This window comes from Bison bison, unplaced genomic scaffold (genome assembly GCF_000754665.1).
Source record: "Bison bison bison isolate TAMUID 2011002044 unplaced genomic scaffold, Bison_UMD1.0 scf7180017864260, whole genome shotgun sequence".
Classification (NCBI taxonomy): domain Eukaryota; kingdom Metazoa; phylum Chordata; class Mammalia; order Artiodactyla; family Bovidae; genus Bison; species Bison bison.
Genome location: NW_011494832.1, coordinates 640,749 through 666,647, shown reverse-complemented (window position 1 = coordinate 666,647; position 25,899 = coordinate 640,749). Strand labels below are relative to the sequence as shown.

Genomic DNA, 25,899 nt, shown 5'->3' with positions numbered 1-25,899 from the left:
AATCATCAGAGATGTAAAACTAGTAGGTGAAAATTTTAGCAGAGCAGGATACTTAAATGGAGGCGATGTAATCCCAGCTAAGCTTCTTCAAATCCTAAAAGATGACACTGTTGAAGTGCTGCACTCAGTATGTCAGTAAATTTGGAAAACTCTGCAGTGACCACAGGACTGGAAAAGATCACTTTTCATTCCAGTCCCAAAGAGGGTAATACCAAAGAATGTTCAAACTAGCATACAGTTGTACTCATTTCACATGCTAGCAAAGTAAAGCTCAAAATCCTTCTAACTAGGCTTCAGCAGTATGTTAACTGAAAACTTCCAGATGTACAGACTGGGTTTAGAAAGGGCAGAGATCAAATTGCAAACATCTGCTGGGTCATGGGAAAAGCAAGGAAATTCCAGAAAAAAAAATCTGCTTCTTTGACTATGCTAAAGCCTTTGACTGTGAGGATCACAACAAATGGTGGGAAATTCTGAAAGGGATGGGAATACCAGACCTGTCTCCTGAGAAACCTGTATGCAGGTTAAGAAGCAACAATTAGAACCAGACATGGAACAACTAACTGACTGATTCCAAATTGAGAAAGGAGTACAACAAGTCTGTATATTGTCACTCTGCTTATTTAACTTATATGCAGAGTACATTATGTGAAATGTTGGGCTGAAAGAATCACAAGCTGCAATCAAGATTGCCAGGAGAAATATCAACAATCTTAGATAGGCAGATGATATCACTCTAATGGCAGAAAGTGAAAAGGAACTAAGGAGCCTCTTGATGAAAGTGAAAGAAGAAAGTGAAATGACTGGCTTAAAACTTGACATTTAAAAAATAAAGATCGTAGCATCTGGTCCCATCACTTCATGGCAAATAGATGGGGAAAAATCAAAACAGTGACAGGTTTTCTTATCTTGGGCTCCAAAATCACTGCAGACAGTGACTCAGCCATGAAATTAAGTGTGCCTGCCCCTTGGAAGAACAGCAGATTAAAAGGCAGAGATAACACTTTGCTGACAGACGTTCATACAGTCAAAACTATGGTTTTTCCAGTAGTCATGTATGGATGTAAGAGTTGGACCATAAAGAAAGCTGAGTGCCAAAGAATTGATGCTTTCGAATTATGATGCTAGAGAAGACTCTTGAGAGTCTCTTGGACTACAGAGAGATCAAACCATTCGATCTCAGTCCTGAATATTCATTGGAAGGACTGATGTTGAAGTTCTAATACTTTGGCCACCTGATGGGAAGAGCCAACTCACTGGAAAAGACCCTGATGCTGGGAATGATTGAAGGCAAAAGGAGAAAAGGGCAGCGGAGGATGAGATGGTTGGATAGTATTACCAACTCAATGGACATGAATTTGAACAAACTCCAGGAGATAGTGAAGGGCAGGGAAGCCTGGTGTGCTGCAGTCCATGGGGTTGCAAAGAGTTGGACACGACTTAGTGACTGAATGACAACAAAGAGGATACGTAAATAGCCTCAGATTATCTCCCCATAGGGCCTTATTAATTTCGAGAAGAAAAACATAACTTTATAGAAAAGAAAGCTAGAAGTCACCACCTTAACCAAGTGATAAAAGCTGAAAACATGAGTAATGGAACAAACTGACATCAGGTGTTCCTGATATGTCGTTTCTATGTATATGTAAAACAAAATTTCAACAATATTCAAAACATTTACACCAACAAAATATTTGGGTGGGGATTTACTTTTGCTTCTGGTTTTAAGTAAACTCTGATTTTACCCAAAGATTTTTTTAGCTTAATATTACTATCAAATTTCTTAGATGTTTTATTCAGTTATATTCATGTAAATTTAGGAGTCCAGAATTCATATGCCCTCTAAGCTCTTTTCTCAAGTACAGCTCTCAAAATTGACAAGTTGCTATGTGGTCAGTTACTATTAAAGAAAACAGTCTCCTCATTTTGGGGTATTTCCTAAATGTTCATCTTATTTTTTAAAAAAATCAGAAAAAAATGTAACAAAAATCATATTTCCTGTTTTGCTTCTCTGCTAATAGAAAACAGTATATTTCAGTGCCCTTCTGAAGTAACTACATTTAGTTAACTAAATGTATATTCTGTCTATCATTATAAGATAAAACCTTTTATCTTCATTTTATTGAAGTAGTCTATCCAATAATGAAAGAAATCTCTCTTAATTAATTTACCAACAGACAGAATGTACTTAAGTAGTTGCATGTATGTAAAGATTTATTATGCCTTCAAAGTATCCGAGCCTACACTACTGCATTAGTCCAGGATTATGTGATAGGCTTTCAGAAGAGAAGGTGGGGACTACTTTAAAGAGCTTGAAACAGTATGTATCACATACAGATTACATATGATAAATTATTTTGATGATGATATTAACTTCATCTGAATTTTTAAGTAGGTAAGGAGGCAAGTCTCATTGTAGTAATTTATAAAGGGAGTAATAAATAAATATATATGTACCTCATGCAGACAAATGAAAGCTGGAGTTGTAGATAAATCAACAAATCGCTCATCTTGGATGTTAATTGTGGGTGCAGTGGCATAAATGGGGTCCTCTTGCGCCTTTCCACCTTTCTCCTCTTCCTCTTCTTGGTCTGTGTCTGTGGTACTGTCTTCCATTTTTCACAATTCTAAAATAAAATCATTCCATATTTAGCTATTTATGGATATCTTCAGTTATAAAGTAAAATTAATGGAGGATAGGATAATAAAAGCAATTAGAGTAATCTGTTCAATGAAATTCTAGGTCAGGAAACTTAGCTGCAATCACATTACTATAAAAGGCTGCTTTGTTGCAAAGATGCTCTCCATTGATACACTCAAAGCAATACTTCCGATTTTAAAGAGTAGATTATTTCACTAACTGGAAAAAATAATTAGTAACTAGAATTTAGGTTCCATGAAGGCAGAAAATAAACCTAATTTTGTTCACTGAGTATTGTAGTAGGCACTCAATTACTATTCATTGATTGGATTAATAAACAGAACCTTTATCCTTAAAATATAGCACAAAGTTAATTCAAATTACTTTTGGAAACATAAAAAACAACAGCCTGTGGCGCCCCACTCTGCCTTGGGCATGCACGTGTGCACAAGGCCTCCGGGCTAATTGCCCGATACCCACACTGCCTGCTGCTGCCACTGCGCAGGCCTGTGTGCTTGTGCACCCTGACGCAGGCCGGTCTCTGTGCTTGTGTGCATATACTCAGCTCTTCCATCGGACTCCACTTACAAAACATAAGCTGGTATTTCAAGCTGGTGACACCAGAACGTTGAGCCAAGTACTGGCCCCTCCAAAAGTGGGTCATTTTATCACCGCACAGGTCACACATCCTTGAAACCAGCCCTGATTATTGACCATTGATTTCCTCAAGTAGTCAAGTGGACCTAGAGTCCTTTCTAAAATGACCCCTATGTTGGCTAGCAAGGTTTCTATTGGTTCACTTTGGTGGCATTGGGATGGCCGCTCCTCTGAGAGCTGGTAAGAGGCCTCCATTGCATAGAAGAATGCCAATCTAATCTGCTCTTTTGATCTCCGCATATGTGAATTTTCACTCGACAGATGAGCATACCTGCTTTCTTCTCTTACTAGACAGGATCACTTCAACTGTCATAATTTCTTTTTGCTTTAATTTTTTTTAATTTTTATGCAATTTTTAAAAGTTACTCTCCGTTTTCACTTATTACAAAATACTGGTTATATTCCTCATGTTGTATGATACATCTTTGAGCCTATGTTACACCCAACAGTTTGTACCTCCCTGCTGGTAATCACTTGTTTGTCTATATATTTATGAGTCTGTTTCTTTTATATTATATTCACTAGTTTGTTCCAATTTTTAGATTCCACATATAAGCGATATCATACGGTATTTATCTTTTTTGTTTGACTTATTTCACTTAGTGTAATGCCCTCCAAGTCCATCCATGTTGCTGCAAATGGCAAAATTTCATTCTTTTTTATGACTGAGTAGTATTCCATTGAGTAGTATTCTGCATCTTCTTCATCCATTCATCTGTTGATGGACATTTAGGTTGTTTCCATATCTTGGCTGTTGTAAGTAGTGCTGCAGTGAACACTGAGGTCCATGTATTTTTTTGAATTCGTGTTTTTTCAGATATTTACCAAGGAATGGAATTGCTGGGTCACATGGTAGTTCTATTTTTAGTTTTTTGAGGAAGCCCCCATTCTGTTCTCCACAGTGACTGCACCAATTTACATTCCCGTCAACAGTGTAGGAGGGTTCCCCTTTTTTCCACATCAATGGCAGATTATGTTACTTGTGGTCTTTTTGATGTTAGCCATTCGGACAAGTGAGGTGATATCTCATTGTAGTTTTGATTTGCATTTCCCTGATGATTAGCAATGTTGAGCATCTTTTCATGTGCATTTTGGGTGGCCATCTGCATTTCCTCTTTGGTAAAATGTGTTTTCAGGTCTTCTGCCCATTTTTTGATTGACTGTTTTATTTGATGTTGAGTTGTATGAGATATTTATATATGTTGGATATTAATCCCTTATTGGTCATATCACTTGGAAATATTTTCTCCCATACAGTAGGCTGTCTTTTTATTTTGTTGATGGTCTTCTTTGCTGCACAAAAGCTTTAGGTTTAATTAGGTTCCATTTGTTTATATTTGCCTTTATTTCCTTTACTTTAGGAGAGGATCCAAAAATATATTGCTGCTTTATGTCAAAGAGCGTTCTGCCTATGTAATTTTAAGGTTTTGTTGAGCGCGTATTGCCTATTATGTCTATGTTATCCCTACTCTGATGATACGGCTCCTCCTTCCTTTAATATGGAAAATATGTTCTAAAATATGAATCTAGATGGCACGGCGGGCTCTGATTCCTGAATTTATTAAAGTGGTCACAGGCATATCACTGATTGATTGTTTTCTCCTCTCTAAAATGGAAGTGATAGTAACTAATTTTTCTGTTTCATAAAGAAAATGCATATTAGATGTGATAATGCCTCTGGACTTGTAGCTCCACTCTACCATCTCCACTTTTCTGCCACAGCCATAAATTGCACATGCACTTGCCTTCCTCCTCTTGCTACAAAAACCCTTCACAGTTGTAGCACGCACTTCCATCATGAAGCACTGAATGTCTGGTTGTTTTTCCTTATGTGATATTAATAGTAATTGAGATTGTTTGGACTGCCCCTCCTTTAACACACACATTTTTAATGTCATAATACAGTTTTAAAAAAAAATAGTACCTGTTATTATTAAGGTATCACAACCTTAATCAGTTTATTGTTTAAGTCTTCAGGGAACTGGAAATGGCTTGATGACATATCTGCTGCTGCTGCTGCTGCTAAGTCGCTTCAGTTGTGTCCGACTCTGTGCGACCCCAGAGGTGGCAGCCCACCAGGCTCCCCCATCCCTGGGATTCTCCAGGCAAGAACACTGGAGTGTTTAGATATTTGTGTTAATAAGCTAAAATATGTACGTTCAATCATTTCATGGATGAAAAATGTTTAGGGCTTTCCCAGCAAAACATTTTCTTCAGAACATCAGGTCATAACTGTTATTTTCAGCTTTTTCTTTTAGCCTTTTCTTTAAGAAATATATCAAATATAACCATAGTAACTTCAACAAATAACAATTCGAGTAATTTTGTTTTATCTAAACCCTTTCATTTTCCCTTTCCACTCTCATATTATTTTGAAGCAAAACCTAGACAGCTAGACTTAATAATATATACTGAAGAACTCCCTAAATATCTCTGTATATTTGTAGAGATAGTTCTCATTTCATTTCACAGGTGCAAGGCACCCCTTTGCATAGGTATGCCACAAGCTATTCAAATAATCCCTTATTTATAAATATATGAATGTTTCCAGTTTTCTGCCATTACAGTTTTGCAAAGTAAAGTACACCAATTTATTTAAAAGTATATTTTCAAGGCTCTTGGAATCTTTATAATCCAGATGGCATTAACCTGAAAACAGAAGCTCAGGCTGTCTTCTCAGAGCATGGCACCTTTAAATATGGTACAGCTTACCTGGGCAACGAAAGAAGATGTCATGCTGAATTTGCACAAATTCTTGAGTCTGTTGATGTTTTCAGGCTCTACTATCTTGAAAACATTCTAAATATTTTACGGCAGGTAAGACATTTTACATAGGAAAGCAACTGCTACTGCTGCTGCTGCTAAGTCGCTCCAGTCGTGTCTGACTCTGTGCGACCCCATAGACGGCAGCCCACCAGGCTCCCCCATCCCTGGGATTCTCCAGGCAAGAACACTGGAGTGGGTTGCCATTTCCTCCTCCAATGCATGAAAGTGAAAAGTGAAATCGAAGTCTCTCAGTCGTGTCCGACCCTCAGCGACCCCATGGACTGCAGCCTTCCAGGCTCCTCCGTCCATGGGATTTGCCAGGCAAGAGTGCTTGAGTGGGGTGCCATGGCCTTCTCCTTAGGAAAGCAACTAAAGGACACTAATGGAATTCTGACAGACATTATCAGACAAACTTCAACCGTTAGAAAAGAAAGGGAGAGTAAGAAAGTTAAAAAACACAATAGAGGCAAGTGCAAAAGTCTCATGTGAATTAAATATAAAACACTAATAAATCTAGTTAAATATAGAGACTGAAAGGCTTTAAGTAGATACCAAAGTTTAACAGACAAAAAAAATTCAAGGATTAGTTAATATAGCAAAGCCCATTGTACTAATATTATCATGCTGCAGTCAATATGAATTAAGAGCCATAAATAAAAGAACAATATATACTCATAGGCCACAATGATATAAACAAGAGAATATTTATAAAACATCTAAATGCCTGGTGTAAGAACTACATAGCTATCAAGCATAGTGATTCTAGAGCCATATATCTCCATAATACCTAAATCAATTACACAAACATTTATTGAGTCATTTTATGAAAATCAAGAGTCTACAAAGATGCAAGCGATTTACAATCTAAAGAGGGAGGAATGCAGGGAAATAATTTCTATGTCATACAAGATAAGGTACAATCAGTCAGTTCAATTGCTCAGTCGTGTCCGATTCTCTGCGACCCCATGGACTGCAACATGCCAGGCTTCCCTGTCCATCACCAAATCCCGGAGCTTGCTTAGACTCATGTCCATCGAGTTGGTGATACATCCAACTAGCTCAGCCTCTGTCATCCCCGTCTCCTCCTGCTTTCAATCTTGCCCAGCATCAGGGTATTTTCCAGTGAGTCAGTTCCTCGCATCAGGTGGCCAAAGTATTGGAGCTTCAGCTTCAACATCAGTCCTTACAATGAATATTCAAGACTGATTTCCTTTAGGATTGACTGACTTGATCTCCTTGCCATCCAAGGGACTCTCAAGAGTCTCTTCCAGCACCATAGTTTGAAAGCATCAGTTCTTTGGCACTCAGCTTTCTTTATGGTTCAACTCTCATGTGCATACATGACTACTGGAAAAACCATAGCTTTGACTATATGGACCTTTGTCAGTAAAGTAATGTCTCTGCTTTTTAATATGCTGTCTAGGTTTGTCGTAGCTTTTCTTTCAAGGAGCAAGTGTCTTTTAATTTCATGGCTGCAATGACCATCTGCAGTGATTTTGGAGCCCCCCAAAATAAAGTCTGCCACTGTTTGCATTGTTTCCCCATCTATTTGCCATGAAGTGATGGGATCAGATGCCATGATCTTCATTTTTTGAATGTTGAATTTTAAGCCAACTTTTTCAACTCCTGTTTCACTTTCATCAAGAGACTGTTTAGTTCCTCTTTGCTTTCTGCCATAAGTGTGGTGTCAGCTGTATATCTGAGGTTATTGCTATTTCTCCTGGCAACCTTGATTCTAGCTTGTGATTCATCCAGTCCAACATTTCACATGATGTACTCTGCATATAAGTTAAATAAGCAGGGTGACAATATACAGCCTTGACGTACTCCTTTTCCTATTTGGAACCAGTCTGTTATTCCATGTCCAGTTCTAACTGTTCCTTCTTGATCTGCATACAGATTTCTCAGGAGGCAGGTAAGGTGGTCTAGTATTCCCATCTATTTAAGAATTTTCCAGTTTGTTGTAATCCACACAGTCATAGATTTTAGTGTAGTCCATGAAGATAAAATAAACCTAAATAAAAAGCAGTTTTCTTAGAAATGTAGGTAAGGCTTAAAAAGAAACTTGTATCCTAGAATTTAGATTTTAATCTGTATGTATTGGGAGCCATTACATTTTTTGCAGAGAAGTGTTATCTGAATTTGTAAAGATGTTGCTGGCAGTGAGAAGAATGGTCTGGAAAGGGTGTGAATTTGGAGGCAAGGAGACAATTTAGAGGCTTTGAGCCAGTCCCTGTGCTATGGGTAGCAGATGGATGCCATAGTGAGCAAAACCAGACAAGTCCCTGACCTCAGGGAGGTTCACAGACTGGTGAGCAAGATGGCAATTAATCACAGAATCACAGAGATAAATATAAAAATTATGAGTAACTGAAGGAGATGCTGTGAAAGCATGGATGCAGAAGCAGGGTTATGGGGCAACTACATGTTCCCAGTGAGTGCCATTCGCAGGGAAAGGTCTGCAGGGAAGCAACCCTGACTGGAAGGTGAGGTACTGAGAGCAGTACCAAGGCAGCACCATGCTACATTGTAGGAGTCCAGAGGAGAGAGGCTGTGGCTGTATGAAGGGAAAGGACACGTACTGAGCTTTGACACAGAAAAGCAAAAGGCCGCTAAAGGAGGAAAGAAGAAAAGAAAAAGCTTTAGTCCCATTGCAGAAGAACACTCAACTCCTCTATTATTCACACTTCACCTCGGGGGTAAAAGACAGAGCCAAAATAGGAAGCTTCCCAGAGAATAATTAAGCAATACACATTGCAGGGCATGCCTTGTTTTGTAAGATACACCACTACTTCCTCTTCCCTAAAACTAAAGAGGTGATCATTTTGTCTTGATTTTGCACTGTTCAGGAAATTTGTCTTGACATTTACAAGAAACACATGCAAAAAACTGAAAACCCTGCACACCAGAGAATGGGCAGGATACACAAATGATATGACTTTGAAGGTAAAATGGCAATGCTTGTTTCAAAGTAGATGTAGCAGGAAACCACCGTATTGCCTTTTGATATCACTAGTCACTAACGGGCACACATTTTGCTTATCTTAGAATAGTGAGGTGTATTGTAAAGTCAAACTAGTATTTCTTTGCCCCACACAGAACCTGGGCATTATTTTTCATAATTTAGCATTTTTAATTGCCCTGGAAACATAATCACATGCTCCTTTCCCCATCACCCACTGCTATAAAAGGTTAGTTACATAAACATTTCTATAGTAATTCAGAGCTAGACCCCTTGGAGGACAGGAAAAGTCTGGGACACCTAATTTTTTGTTGTTTCAGTTTCCTATATTTATTAAAAAACATAAAAATGTCAAAACGGGGTTAAAAAACTGTGGTATATTTAAAGTTGTAGGGCAAGTGCCTCTCAATCCTGTCAGTGTATCTCTGTGATTACACGTGTATGCTCTTTTGAAGGTAACGTTAAAGTCTACACTGAAGGCTTTTCTTTCTGAGAGGCCTCTGGTCCACAGTGTGACAGGCTCAGAATACTGGGCAGCCAACGCAACACACAGCCTGCAGTCACCTCGGATCCAATTTACTCAACAATAACAACAAGATCATTATCAGATATTAAGATATTGGCAGTCTTAAATGCAACAGATACAATTATTGAACTTATTCATGTCTAGGTACTTTATTCTATGTACAATTATATAATATCCTTTAGTACCATGCAAAGACAAGATTATACTTGAAACTTTTTTTTATTAATAACGTATAGATACAGATTTCATGTCATGTTTTTAAGAAGAGGGAATAGAAAAGCTTTGTCATTCAAAGACCCAACAAACCAAACCACAGCTTCTTTCTGTTCCTAAAAAAAAAAAAAAATGAGACAGAAAAAGAGTCACTCAAAAAAGAATCTTGAAAAAAACCCCACAAAAAGCCATTCTTGTACAGAAAAAAATAAATAAAACCACTGCAGTCAGTAGCAGAGAAGGCAATGGCACCCCACTCCAGTATGCTTGCCTGGAAAATCCCATGGTCAGAGGAACCTGGTAGGCTGCAGTCCATGGGGCTGCTAAGAGTTGGACACGACTGAAGCGACTTCACAGCAGCAGCAGCAGCAGCAGTCAGTAGATAAAATCTGGTTCATAATCAAAGTGTTAAACTAACAGTGTTGCTTGGACATCCTTTAATTAAAAACATTTCATACACTTAAAACTCTTGAGAGGAAGCTCCAAGTGCATATCTAAACTTTAAAGTAAATGTTCACAGTATTAGAGAGTTGTCTTAAATGATAATATATGCATGTGTGATCAATGAGGAGGGCTTCCCAGATAGCTCAGTGGTAAAGAATCTGCCGGTCAATGCAGGAAACATGGGTTTGATATCTGGGTCTGGAAGATCCCCTGGAGAAGGAAATGGCAACTTACTCCAGGATTCTTGCCTGGGAAATCCCATGGACAGAGGAACCTGGCGAGCTACAGTCCATGGGGTTGCAAAAGTCGTACATGATTCAGTGTCTAAACAACCACCACGACCAGTGAGGAACTGTTAACTGCCCATGATCATAGAGAACCCAGGACTCTTACAGGATGAGCTCCCTTCTCTGGGATGGAAAGATGCTGAGAGAGCTCTAGCCCCACTCCCAACTCATTTCATAGTTCTATCACTTCCTCCTGAACACCGCCCCCCCAAACACGGATATAAGAAAAGCTATCCTTTCTTTAAAGCTTCCTGCTTTCTTCTTAGAAATCGGCACTGCTAAAAGGAGCTCTATGTTACTCATTTCTGAGTGGGTATAACATATTGGGTTGTGATGGTGAGTACCATCTATGTAGAAAAACTGTCATAGAAACAGTTCTTCTACATAGATGTGAAACTGACATGATTTTTGTCTCTAACATATCCTCCTGATTGCCCCCATTAGCATGCAGCTACTCTTGCCCAGTGGTCACTTACCTGTGCACCTAATTATAAGAACATTTATATAGTCCCTTACTATTTAAACGAAACTTTCCCTCATATTGTTTTACTTAATCCTTACAACAGCCATGTTCCATAAGAATAATTATCTTCATTTCATAGGTGAGGGAATTGAAGGTCAGAGAATATAAATGATGTGACTAAGATCAGACAGCAATAAATGACAGTATTTATTCAAACCCATGTTTACTGCTCTAAATCCCTTACCCTTTTGCATTTTGCTCTGTGGGACACTTGCCATGGTCCTAGCAAAGCTCTTGCCCCTAGGCCTCCAGTAGTGGAAAGCAGGGTCAAGAACACAGGCAGGCTGATGGAATTCAACTTCTGTAGCCACAAAGATGTAAGGCTAGGATGCCTTTGGGAAAGAGCAGGCCAGCAGAGTATAAATCAGAAACAAATTAATGCTTGTAGAACAGCGATTGTCAGTCCTAAAGGCCTTAAGACTGATCTGTGTAAAACCATGGGCTATAGAACCTGTTGTTATAGTTACAAAGCAAAGGAATGCCTTCACATATACAAAGTATGACAAGAAATGCTGGATCTTACATCTGCAATAATTTACAATCAATCTACAAGTCCGGTCAGGCTTCAGAAATTCAGAGTGCCTGAGAGGTCCTATTGATCTCCCTAATAGTTTCCAAATAATTTAGTATTAAGCAGAGACTGAGTATCAAAGCCTGTGGGAGGTATGAAATGCCCAAGTATTTCTGGGCATTTCTGACATCTTCTGCCATCTTCTGCCAGTCTCCCAGAAGGTCTGTTAAACAGAGATTCTTACACATATGCATACAACCTAAAATCTTCACATTGTAGGCCATTCCTCACTCTTGCTATGAAAATGTCCATGGTTTTCAAATTCTATTATCTTTGCTTGAATTAAAAAAACATGATACCAGAAAGCACATTCATAACATTCCAACATTTGTCTGTCCTATCTAATCAGACCATTGCCTTGCATACATCTTCTGTCGTTTACACCTGTTCTCTTCCCCGTGTCACAGTCAGGAGAATCTGTGCGTCTGCATGGGTCTGTTTCCTTAGCAAAGGTGTTCATGAAATATGGGACTGTCACTGCCTCCGATCTGCCACAGCCCAGGTCTCTCCCTTCTTCTTCTCCTCTCTGTCCTCCCCCTTCTTCTGTCATTCCATCTAAGACTGGGATGAGTGTCTTTTACTTAGTCTACCAGGTATGACAGCATGGGCTAATGGATCGACTACTTGGAAGTTCCTCAGTGTGGGCTTATCTCATTCCTCCCCTCCTCCTGTATAACCCTGGGCAAGACATTCAGCCTCTAAGTGGCTGTTTCCTTAACTGAAAGATGATTTAAGAGTTATTGCGAAGATCAAATGGGACAGTGTAGGTAAAGTCTCTGCCCAGATTCAGCATATAGTCCTCAATAAATGGCAGCCTCCTCCCATCTCCGCCTGGTTCCTCTGCTTTCATATACAGTATACCCTGGATTATTTTTATAGGGAAAAAAATAAACAGAGGTCAGCCTGGGACTGGACCAAATTATTTCAGGAATCTATGGTCTGGAAAAGGCGACCCGGGTCCTCTTTAGCATGATTTTGTCCCAGAGCTCTCCTTAGGATTTGGTGTGAGAGTCCTGGTAAATCTAATCTTCAAATCCCACTGTGAGATGTTTAAATCTAAGATAAGAAAGACTGTGTAGGATATTGGGTACTGGAGAAGCAGAAAGGGAGCAACTAAAAATTTTAAAAGTCCTTAGAAAGAATATGTGTCAACTCTGAGTCATGGAAGAGCCAACTTTTTTTTCCCCTAGATTTTATTGGTATTTATTTTTGGCTGCACTGGGTCTTTGTTGCTGTATGTGGGCTTTCTCTAGTTGCAGAGAGCAGGGTCTGTTCTCTCGTTTGGGTGCACAGGCTTCTCATTGCAGCGGCTTCTTTTGTTGCAGAGCGTGGGCTCTAGGTGCATGGGTTTTAGTAGGCGTGGTGTATGGGCTCAGTAGTTGTGGCTTGCGGGGCTTAGTTGCTCTGTGGTATGTGGGATCTTCCTGGACCAGGAATCAAACCTGTGTACCTTGCAGTGGCAGGCAGATTCTTAACCACTAGACAACCATGGAAGCCCTGTGGGAAGAGCCAACTTTTCAGATAGTAAGTAAAGCAAGCAAGTTCCTTCTCCCATATTTAGAAATTTCACAGATTTCTATTTTCATTGCATGAGTATTTCCTGTTTACAGGTTTCCTCTGGTCCAAGGCAGATCTCTACTGCTGTCTTCCTCTCCCCAGGCAGCATCCCTTACTCAATTTCTTTCCTTCCTCTAAAAGCAAAGGTTTTTACATTGTTTATTATAGGGTTAGAAAAGCTGCTGCTGCTGCTGCTGCTGCTGCTGCTGCTAAGTCACTTCAGTTGTGTCCGACTCTGTGCGACCCCATAGATGGCCTCCCACCAGGCTCCTCTGTCCCTGGGATTCTCCAAGCAAGAACACTGGAGTGGGTTGCCATTTCCTTCTCCAATGCATGAAAGTGAAAAGTGAAAGTGAAGTCACTCAGTTGTGTCTGACTCTTAGCGACCTCATGGACTGCAGCCTACCAGGCTCCTCCGTCCATGGGATTTCCCAGGCAAGAGTACTGGAAAAGCAGAGATGTTAATTGCCAACAAAGGTCTGTCTAGTCAAAGCTATGGTTTTTCAATTTGTCATGTATGGATGTGAGAGTTGGACCATAAGGAAAGCTGAGTGCCAAAGAATTGATGCTTTCGAATTATGATGCTAGAGAAGACTCTTGAGAGTTCTTTGGACTGCAAGATCAAACCAGTCCATCCTAAAAGAAATCAGTTCTGAATATTCATTAGAAGGACTGATGCTGAAGACGAAGCTCCAATAATTTGGCCATCTGATGGGAAGAGCCAACTCATTAGAAAAGACCCTGATGCTGGGAAAGATTAAAGGCAGGAGGACTAGGGGACAACAGAGAATGAGATGGTTGGATGGCATCACCAACTTGATGGACATAAGACTGAGCAAGCTCCAGGAGTTGATGATGGACAGGGAAACCTGGAGCGCTGCAGTCCATGGGGTCGCAAAGAGCTGGACACAACTGAGCGACTGAACTGAACTGAACTGATAGGGCTAGAAGAATATTTAGCAAGATAATCTTCCTATTGTACATTGGAAGAAGAAATTAAAAATAAAATAAATCAAAACACCTTCTGAGCTGGGGAACAAGGAGAGGTGGTGAGGAATCAAGCTGGCATGGTCCCCTGAGGCACTGTGTCCACTCATGATCAAGCTCAAGAAATGAGACAGTGAAACTTGGACTTTGCAGGACATCAGAGGGATAATGTGCCTCTCTTGCCAAATAGGACTTGGGGAAAGTGGCAAGTTTCCAGAGCCATCATCAGTCCTACCCTTTCATGTGATAAAGCAGGGGGTTGAAGAGATTTTAGAGTGGAGTGGGAGAGGTGTTGAGGGTGACCGGGAGTGCTGCACCCCAAGAGCCCTTGCTGTTATGATGAGAAGACGTTACTTCAGAAAGTTCTGTGGATCATACATTTGAGCATCAAATGGGGATGTAGGATTCTCAGAAGATGCCAGCATGGAGGCCCACATAGGGGACCCAGGTGGATACACATCTCAGGAGGAATCAGCATGGTCAGACACCACTAACTAGACAGCCACCCTGAACTATAATGCTATCTAACAACTCTGAACTTGGGTCTCATGCTCAGGAGTAGGAGAGGAATGGGGAAACATGAATTCAGTAAATTTAAAAAAATCAGCTTTATTGAGGTATATAATTTATGTTAAACAAAACTCATTGTAAGTATACATTTGATGAGTTTTTACAAATATGGACAGGGTGTGATCACTGCCATGTACATTCCCATTGCTCTAAAAATTTCCTTTGTGCCCCTTTACAGTCAGTGCTCCTTCCCTTTCTGTCCCCTCCATCTCAGGCACCTGGAAACCACTAGTAGTTTTGCCTTTTCTAGAATTTCATGTATGTAGAATCATACATGTTTCTGGCTTCTGCTGCTGCTGCTGCTGAGTCACGTCAGTCATGTCCAACTCTGTGCGACCCCATAGATGGCAGCCCACCAGGCTCCCCCATCCCTGGGATTCTCCAGGCAAGAACACTGGAGTGGGTTGCCATTTCCTTCTCCAATGCATGAAAGTGAAAAGTGAAAGTGAAGTCACCCAGTTGTGTCCTACTCTTAGCGACCCCATGGACTGCAGCCTACCAGGCTCCTCTGTCCATGGGATTTTCCAGGCAAGAATACTGGAGTGGGTTGCCATTGCCTTCTCTGTTTCTGGCTTCTATCATTTAGCATAAGGTTTTTGAAGCTCATATACATTGTTATGGATATCAATATTTCATTTATTTTATTGCTTAATGATACTCCATTGTATAAATACACCATGATTTATTTGCCATTCTCCATTTGGTAGATGTTTATTTCTCTTTCCTGGCTATTATGAATACAGTTGCTACGAATATTTAAGTACAAGTCTTCATGTGAATGTATATTTTGGGTAAACACCTAGGAATGGAATTTCTGGGTCAAATGGTAAATTATGTTTGATTCTGTAAGAAACAGTCAAATGGTTTTCCAAGATGGCTGTCCCATTTTATACTCCTACGAGCAATGTATGAGGGTTCCCACTGCTCTACATCCTTGTCAATACCTGGTATTGTCAGTATTTTTAGTTTTAGCCATTTTGGTAGGTTTGAATAGTATCTAATAATTTTGTGGTTCAATTTGCATTTCCATAATGACTAATTATTTTGAGCATTTTTTTGTGGGCTTAGTTGCCATTTATATATCTTCTTAGTTTACACGTATGTTCAATTTTTTTTTTGCTCATTTAAAATAGTTTTTCATATCATTGTAACAATTATTTGCATATTCTGGATACAGTCCTTTTTTAATTTTATTTTTAACTGGATATTGGATACAAGTTGCTTATTAATGTTTTATAAATATTTTCTCTCAATCTTTCCTAGTCTCTTCATTCTGAAAAGCAAAACTTCTGAGTTTTGAGGAAATCCAATTTGTAATTTTTCCTTTTTTAACTCATGCTTTTTGTATCTTAAGAAATCTTTGCCAAACTTGAGGTCACAAGATTTTCCCTATGTTTACTTCTAGAACTTCTATAGTTTAGCTCTTCTATTTGCAACTTTTAACTATTTCAAATTTTTGTGTATGCTGTGATGTAAAGGTTAATGTTCTTTTGGAGGAGGGATGGAGAGGCATATGGGTATTTAAAGTTTCAGCACATTTGTTGGGAAAAGTCTCCTCCTCCCATTGTTGTATTATAATTATAGTAGCACCTTCCTCAAAAATTAACTAACCAGATATTTTTAGGTCTATTTCTATAGTCTCTATTCTGTCCCATTGATTTAAATGTCTCTCCTTACAGTCATACAACATTGTGTTGATTACTGCAGTTTTAAAATAAGTCTTAAAATTAAGTAGGATAAGTCCTCAAACTTAGCTCTTTTTTCAAAATTGTTTTGGCTATACTTGGCATTTTACATTTCCATTTCCATTTTAGAAGTAACTTGTCAATTTCTATTTTTTAAATAGAATTTAAAATAGAAGCCAGCTAAAATCTTTGACTGAACAATGAATCAATAATTAGTGTGAGTGATATGCCACCTTGAGTCTTATTTTCCTTGAATATGGTAATTCACTCCACTTAGATCTTCATTTTCTCTCAGCAGTGCTTCATGGTTTTCAGAAGATAGGTCTTGTATATATTTCATTAAATTTATCCCTAAGTATTTCACATTTTGTATTTTATTGTAAATGACACTGTCTTTAAATTTCAATTTCCAAATGCCATTTTTGGCCCTTAGAATTGATTTTTTTATTGACCTTGTTTCTTGTAAACTTGTAAATTAATTCAGTTAGCTTTGTATAATAGTCCTTAGAATTTTCTACAAAGAAGATCATGTCTGCATATAGACAGTTTTACTTCTTTCTGAACAATGTAGATGGCTTTCATTTCCTTTTATTGCCTTATTATAACATTTAGGGCCTCCAGAACAATCAAGTGGTGAGAGTGCCCAGCTGTGCCTTGTTTGAGATCTTGAAAAATCATCCAGTCTTTTACGGTGAAGTATGGCACTGAGTCGGAGAAGACAATGGCACCCCACTCCAGTGTTCTTGCCTGGAAAATCCCATGGACGGAGGAGCCTGGTGGGCTGCAGTCCACGGGGTCACACAGAGTCAGACACGGCTGAAGCGACTTAGCAGCAGCAGCAGCAGCAGCATGGCACTGAGTGTGTGTTTGTCATGAATGCCTATATTAGGTGGAGGAGATTCCTTCGCTTCCAAGTTTGTGGAGGGTTTTTAATCAGGACTAGGTATTGAATTTTGCTAAATGTTTGTTTTTTTTTTAATCCATTAAGATGACCATATTTTCCAACATGATGCTGGAACAACTGATCTTTAACATCCTCATGTAAAAAAATATTCCTCACCTCATACTCTAACTAATTTATAAAAACTAACTTGAAATGAGGCATAGGCCTAAATGTAAATCCTAAAAGTAAAAAAAACTTCCAAAAGAAAATGTAGAGGAGAATCTTTGCAACCTTGGATTTGGAGAAAGTTTTGGGGTTTTTGTTGTATATTTTTTTGTTTTTAGATGGGTGAGTTTTACTTTGTGTGAATTATACCTCAAAAAACTTGACTTTCGGAGAAGGCGATGGCACCCCACTCCAGTATTCCTGCCTGGAAAATCCCATGGACGGAGGAGCCTGGTAGGCTGCAGTCCACGGGGTTGCTAAGAGTCGGGCACGACTGAGCGACTTCACTTTCACTTTTTACTTTCATGCATTGGAGAAGGAAATGGCAACCCACCACAGTGTTCTTGCCTGGAGAATCCCAGGGACAGGGGAGCCTGGTGGGCTGCTGTCTATGGGGTCTCACAGAGTCGGACATAACTGAAGCGACTTAGCAGCAGCAGCAGCAGCAAACTTGACTTTAAAACAAACCAAAGCAAACAAAAAGATCTAAACATACACAGAATACTGAAATGTAAACTATTACAACAAAGGGAAAAAACTTAAAAATAACCAAAAATAAAAAATAGATTCTCCACAAAGGAAGTAAATTAGACAAATAGAAGACTTCTCATTAGCAAAAACTGTATTTCTTCAGAGATACTGAGAGACAGTGCTTGTGTGCATGTCACTGAGTCGTGTCTGGCTCTTTCTGACCCCATGGACTGTAGCCCACCAGCCTCCTCTGTCCATGGAATTTTCCAGGCAAGAATACTGGAGTGGATTGTCATTTCCTACTCCACTCCAGGGAATCTTCCCGACTCAGGGATAGAACCTGTGTCTGCATCTCCTACATTGGCAGGCAGATTCTTTACCACTGAAGCCACCTGGCAAGCCCACTGAGAGACAGTATATGTCAACTCAGTCATTACTTAAGAGTGAGGGTGAAATAAAAACACTTTATAGTCTGAAGAAATTACTCAAAGACTCTCAAACAAAAATAAATCTAGAAGGAAAGAGATGAGCAAATAAATTGGTAAACTTTGCTAAATTTAAGTAAGCTTTAAATATAAACAGCAATAATAATAACTAGTTGCTTGGCTTCAAAAAAACAAGGTGGAACTAAAAAGCACAAGACAATAAATGACATGAGAGATAGAAGGGAACAGACTTATGTTAGAGAATTCTATTATTTGAGATGAAGATAGAGATATTGATCGATTAGACATTTGTTAAGTCGAGTATGTGAAAAAGTTAAGGATAATGATTAGAAGAAAATAGCCTTTCAAATTACTATAGAGGCAAAGGATGAACAAAGAAAAACATTTAAACTAAAGACATGAATGAAGAAAAGCAGGAACAGCAAGAACAACAAAAAAGGCACAAAAAGGCAAGGTTAATAGAAAACACAAAATAAGATGGTATGAATAAGTATAAATGTAAAAGTAATTACAAAAAAGAAGGTAGATTCAATTTACATGTTAATACAGGTTCTTGAATTAGATTTAAAATATCTGTCTATATTCTGTTTATAAGAAACAAGTCCCAAATATAATGTCACAGGTTTGAAATAAAAGGATGAAAATATTATTATTAGATTAAAATATGTATCAAGATAGAAAGCAGCACTAGAGATAATGAGGGATATTATTTAATGACAACAGTTTTATCGAGAAGTAGTATTAATCCTGACCCTGTACACAACTAACAGTATTGCCTCAAAATATGTAAAATGTAAATGAAATTTCTACTCAAAAGTATATGTTAATGGTACTGCAATGTGAATGGTTGCAACACTATTGCTGCTTTGTAGAAGTGCAGTGAAGAGTTAGCACATACAAGAACTCTAGCCTAAAGTGAGCTCTTAAAGTTTTTCTAAGTTAACTTTCTGTTTGCAGTAAATATTATCTTAGACACACACACACACACACACATATTGCTTTAATGTATACCCTGAGAATCTTCTTCAGATATTTGTAAACTAGATGATTTCTCAAAGTGTTTAATGTGAGAGAAATTTGACTACATTAACTAAGAAGCTTTTTCTGGTACATCATCTGCATGAAAACAAATAACATGGGATTTCAAATGGGATTACCTACATATTCATTAACTACTTCTTAGTATTATAGTTATTACTCTAGATAATAATAAACTCTATTATTGAGTTTATTAAGATTTTGTAAGAAGAACAGAAGTTGTAAGATATATTTATTTGAAAAGTTTATAATTAAGTTAGCAAATTCCTAGGGCACCCCTCACTTAAAGTGAATTCCAGAATCCTTTCTGTAGGTTACATTTTTTTTTTTTTCTGAAAAGTCTCCAATGCCCTCTGCTGTTCATTTATTGAATTTTTTGTTGAAGTATCAGATGGTAAAGGGAGAAGGAAATGGCAACCCATTCCAGTATTCTTGACTGGAGAATCCCGTGGACAGGGGAACCTGGTGGGCTGCTGTCCATAGGGTTGCACAGAGTCGGACATGACTGAAGTGACTTAGCATGCATGCATGCATGCATGCACAGGAGAAGGAAATGGCAACCCACTCCAGTATTCTTGCCTGAAGAATCCCAGGGACAGAGGAGCCTGGTGGCCTGCCATCTATGGGGTCGCACAGAGTTGGACAAGACTGAAGCAACTTAGCAGCAGCAGCAGCAGATGGTAAAGAATCTGCCTGCAATGCAGGAGACTTAGGTTTGATCCCTGGGTCAGGAAGATCCCCTGGAGAAGGGAATGGCTACTCCAGCATTCTTGCCTGGAGAATTCCATAGACAGAGGAGCCTGGAGAGCTACCGTTCACAGGGTTGCAAAGAGTCAGACATGACTGAGTGACTAATGCTTATAGCTGATAATGTGTAAATTACTGCTGTACAGCAAAGTGGTTCAGTTATACATCTATATATATACATTATTGATATATATATTCTTTTCCATTATGATTTATCATAGGATACTGAATACAGTTCTCTGTGTTTTACAGTAGGATCTTGTTATTTATCCATTCTTATATAAAAGCTTACATCTGCTAACCCCAAGCTCCCACTCCATCCCTCCTCCTTGGCAACTACCAGTCTGTTCTCTATGTCTGTGATTCTGTTTCTGTTTCATAGATAGTTTCATTTGTGTCATATTTTAGATTCCACATATAAGGGAAATCGTATTTGCCTTTCTGTATTTGACTTACTTCACTTAGTATGATAATTTCTAGCTGCATTCATGTTGCTGCAAATGCCATTTTTTCATTCTTTTTTTATGGCTGAGTAGTGTTCCTCTGTTTATATGTGTAACATCTTCTTTATCCATTAAATCTGTTGATAGACATTTAGGGTTGTTTCCATGTCCTGGCTATCATGAATAGTGCTGCTATGAACATAGGGGTGAATGTATCTTTTTGAATTATAGTTTCGTCTGAATATATGTCCAGGAGTGGGATTGCTGGATCATATGGATAATTCTTTTCTGAGGAACTTCCATAATGTTTTCCACAAGGGCTACACCAATGTACAATCCCACTATCAGTATAGGAGGGTTCCTTTTTCTCCACATCCTCTCGAGCATTTGTTATTTGTAGATTTCTTAATAATGACCATTCTGACTCATATGAGGTGGTACCTCATTGTAGTTTTGATTTGCATTTCTCTAATTATTAGTGATGAGCATCTTCTCATGTGCCTATTGGCCATCTATCTGTATTTCTTCTTTGGAGAAATTTCTATTTAGGTCTTCTGCCCAGTTTTGGATTCCATTGTTTATTTTTTGTTGTTGAGTTGTAGGAGCTGCTTGTATATTTTGGAAACTAAGCCCCTTGTTTGTTGCATTGTTTGCAAATATTTTGGAAACTAAGCCCTTATTGGTCACATTGTTTACAAATATTTTCTCCTAGCCTGTAGGTTTTCTTTTTGCTTTTGTGACAGCCTGCTGTGGCTGTCCACACATGATTTTTGTGACTGATATCACTCAGAGCATCTTATAAGATGGAAGACAGGTGCTGATTTCATGCAAGTATTATCTGTCATTCATAGGGTGTAAGAGTTGTAGAGCTCTGCAACTAATAAAACCTAACTGGCATTTTTAAAATGCTGTAATGAAATTACTTATAATAATACTTATCCTTGTATGTGACCTTACAATTGTGAGTTATTGGATCTTCAAGCACAAATCTTTTAAGTTTCTTATTTCTGTAGCACGAGGCAAGTAAATTTCCCTTTTTTAAAACTTGAGAGAGATCCCTTTCTGAATAGATTCAGTCCACAGAACTTAATGTGAGGACCATTTCCTATCATCCACAAAAAGCCTTGAATCTTCACAACTTTGCAGCCTGAGAGCCTTGGGGGCTGATGATGGGTTAACTCTGGGAAGGACTCTGTAAATCACAGCAGCTGGCCCCTGTGAAGGGGATGGAAGACACAGGGAAGGGATCTCCTGAGCGTGATCAGGACCTGGTGTACTTCAGCCAAATGGAAAGTTTAAAGAGCCCTAGGCGGACCAGGACTCCCAGCTGCAGGGGCCCCACCCTCCCTGCCCCCACACTTGAAAAGACTCGGCCACTCAATGAGAGACTGTCATTCACTTTCCAGAATGTATTGTCCAGTATGGAATGAATTTGTTCCATTAGGCTGTCTGGAGTATGTTAAGTCTTCATCACAGGACGAGGTGTCAAAAATTAATCACTAGGCTAGCTTATGAAACAGCTGCTTAAACCATGGCTTTAACTATCAGAATAGTTAAATATAAAATACCTCAGACAAAATTTCATCATGCTATATTAAATTGTACACTTACTGAATATTAATTATTAAGTAAAATATTCATGGGCATTTAGATGGTAAGAAATCCTCTACCTATTATTTGAGTCAGTCTTAGGAAACAATACATGCTAAGAAATGCATCTAAATTTTTTTTATTATAAATATAATATATATTCATTATTGAAGACACACACAAAAAAAGATAAAGTAATTTGTCTTACTTACCATTGTTATCAAGCTGTGTTTCTCTATAATTGTTTCTATGGAATATATTTTAAAATATAGTTTTATGTTAAAATTCCTGTTATTTTTATTATAGAGCTGAGATCATACACTGTACATACAATTTGATATTTTACTCATGTCACTTAACATTATTGTGAGATAACAGAACAATATATATCCATTGGTCTCAGCCCTTGGCTCCCAACAAAAGGCTCCTGAACTCTTGTAATTTCCTGGGTGATAGGAGTGTCTTCTGTTTATTTATTTATTTTTTCATTTTTTTCCCCATTCTTTTCTTTTTTTTAAATTTAATTTTATTTTTTAACTTTACAATATTGTATTGGTTTTGCCATATATTGAAATGAATCCGCCACAGGTATACATGTGTTCCCCATCCTGAACCCTCCTCCCTCCTCCCTCCCCATACCATCCCTCTGGGTCGTCCCAGTGCACCAGCCCCAAGCATCCAGTATCGTGCATGGAACCTGGACTGGCGACTCGTTTCATATATGATATTATACATATTTCAATGCCATTCTCCCAAATCATAGGAGTGTCTTTTATTTTAATGAAAGTGCCTTTGGGTAGACTCCTGGATGGGGTCTGGTCACCAGAAAAAACAAGACATGATTTGAAGCTTGGAATCTACAGCTCTGCCCCCAAGTTTCTTGAGAAGGAAGGACTGAAAATGGAGTTGATAAGGCTACGTAATGCAGCTTCCATAAAAATCAGACTATATGCAGTTTGGAGAGCTTCCAGATTGGTAAACATCCGCACCAGGAGAGGAACACATCCTGACTCCAGGGGGATAGAGGCTCCTGCAGTCCAGACCCTCCCAGGCCTCATCCTCTGTTTCTTCATCTGACTATTCATCTGTATCCTTTACTAATCCTTTAGTAAAGTGGTAAATTCAAGTATTTTCCCAATTTCTGTGAGCCACGCTAGCAAATTAATTGAATCTAAGGAGGGGCTTGTGGGAATCTCCAATTTCTAGCCAAATGGGATAGAAGTTGTGGGTAACCTGAGGACCTCCTACTTGTGATCGGCATCTGAGGTGGGTGGGAGTAGTTTTGTGGAATTGAACCCCTAACCTATGGGATCTAACCTTAGTGTCAGAATTGAGTTGAACTGTAGGACATCCAGCTGGTGTCACAGAAATTGCTTTTTGTTGAGGGGAAAACCTCTAAACATTGGATGACTGGAAGTGTCAAAGGGAAGTTTTATGTGAGTGTGGTAGTTGTGGGTGTAGTTCTTCCATACAAAGAAGGAGAATTATAGGTTTTTCTTTATGTTGTAGAAGATTTCACATATAATTGAACAGTCTTCAAAATATAATTTTTAAGTTATTGCATAATATTTCAGATGTTCACAAATTATGTAACACCCTCCTATTTTTGGACATTTAGGTTGCTTCAGTTCTTTATTATCATAAGTAATCCTGTAAAAAAATTCCTTGAATGTAAGTTTTTGTGAATATCCCTAATTTTATGTTTACATTAAGTTCCAAAAAGTACAATTTCTAGGTTGTGGATACACACATTTTGAAGGTGCTTTATGCATATTGCTAAACTGAACTCTGAAGGTTTTAAGAACATACTCCTACCAGCACTGCATGTTCATGACTGCAGGAATGGCTTTTAAAAAACTGACTGTGCAAAAATATTTTACAAGTAAACTCTAAATATGGAGGGAAGTTATATACGACTTTCTATTCATTTTGTAAATAATTTTTTTTCTCCAAAGGTGTCAGGAAGATAGAAGGACCTTTTAGTAGAGTGGTGAGAGGGTCAGACCTTCTAATTGTTTCTTAATCTTTCAAAACTTGTTTCTTCATCAATAATGTAAGCATAATAATACTTGCCCTGCTAAACACAGAGTGTTTTGTGAGGATACCATGACATGATACATGTGAACATGCTCTGAAAACTATAATCTCATAAAGGTGGAAGGTGTACTTTTACTGGTTATTATTGATATGTGGACAAACTTGCTACATGACATCAGACTTATAAAAGTATCACTAACTTTTTAATATCTTATGTTAACCTTAATGTACATAATCTCCATTTTAAAGCTCAGATGATCCAAAAAGTAACGGTTTTGGTCAGTTTTATTTTATTTATTTGAAAATAGTAAATATGGATGTGAGAGTTGGACTGTGAAGAAAGCTGAGCACCGAAGAATTGATGCTTTTGAACTGTGGTGTTGGAGAAGACTCTTGAGAGTCCCTTGGACTGCAAGGAGGTCCAACCAGTCCATCCTAAAAGAGATCAGTCCTGGGTATTCATTGGAAGGAGTGATGTTGAAGCTGAAGCTACAATATTTTGGCCACCTAATGCAAAGAACTGACTCATTTGAAAAGACCCTGACGCTGGAAAAGATAGAAGGCAGGAGGGGAAGGGGATGACAGAGGATGAGATGGTTGGATGGCATCACCGACTCAATGGACTTGAGTTTGAGTAAATTCTGGGAGTTGGTGATGGACAGGGAGGCGTGGTGTGCTGCAGTCCATGGGGTCGCAAGGAATCAGAAACAACTGAGCAACTGAACTGAACAACTAAGTTGAGTGCATTCTCAAGATGCTTAAACCAATGCCTTTCCCAAAGTTATTCCTGTGGGATTTTATTAAAAAGACAGTTTGAAGATCAGTTTGAATAATTTTGACGAAATGAAACACAAAGCCAAGGGCAGAACTAATATGCAGTGGGAACTTGATGAACCTAAAAGCTTGCACCTATCATGAGTGAGCCTTTATAAGGAGGGAGATGGACTAGGACAGAAAGGAGGAAAGGACAACTTAAGAAAAACACTGAATTTTTAAACAGGTAATGGCTTGCAAAGAACTCTGTGACTTGGGCCCCTGAGGACTTCAGCTCAGTTCATTAGGATTTTTAGATATAAAATAAAAATAGTATAAACTGCAGCTTGACAGCCTGAGCACCGGTGTTCACATCCATTATCTCATTTAATCCCTAAAATAAAAAAACCTTTGAGGCGCGACAAAGAAGGTATTATTGACCTAATTTTAAGAGCAAGCAGTTAAAACTCAGATACATTCAATGACTGACCTGAGGTCATTTAGAGTCTGAAAGGAGACAGGACGCTAATGTTATTACTACATTTGCTCTCGAAGAGGGAGTTTCCTTTGAGATCACTAATGAGTCATTAACCTCTTGCAGAGGTATTCTCCATCCCAGGGTAACCCGCACTAATTTAATGACGCTTGGAGCTAACCACTCACTGAGGGTACTCCTATTTTAAATCACGTTCTCACCTTTAAAAGCGCAGTTTCTTAGCTCTTCTCTTCGTCCTGATTCTTATTTAGGCTCCTAATTTTTCTCAGTGTATCTTCCTCCGTCTCACTCCAAAGCTCCACCCTCTTCGGAGAAGTCGCGTCCTCGGTATCCAAGGAAACCAAGCAGTCTGGCCCATCTTTTGCTTTCCTCGCTTTCCAT

General features: G+C 38.7%; 1 protein-coding gene across 2 annotated transcripts in view; it reads right to left on the bottom strand.

Moving 5' to 3' along the window:
- Positions 1-25,893, bottom strand: part of CCDC146 (coiled-coil domain containing 146) — a 141,943-nt gene extending 116,050 nt beyond the window's left edge. For both annotated transcript variants that reach the window (XM_010848088.1, XM_010848090.1), the window contains exons 1-2: positions 25,719-25,893; positions 2,458-2,627 (exon numbers count right to left, since the gene is read on the bottom strand). In XM_010848088.1, coding sequence (XP_010846390.1) covers positions 2,458-2,616 — 159 coding nt within the window. In that variant the 5' untranslated portion in view covers positions 2,617-2,627; positions 25,719-25,893. The remainder of the gene's footprint in view (positions 1-2,457; positions 2,628-25,718) is intronic.
- Between the last annotated feature and the right edge of the window lie 6 nt (positions 25,894-25,899).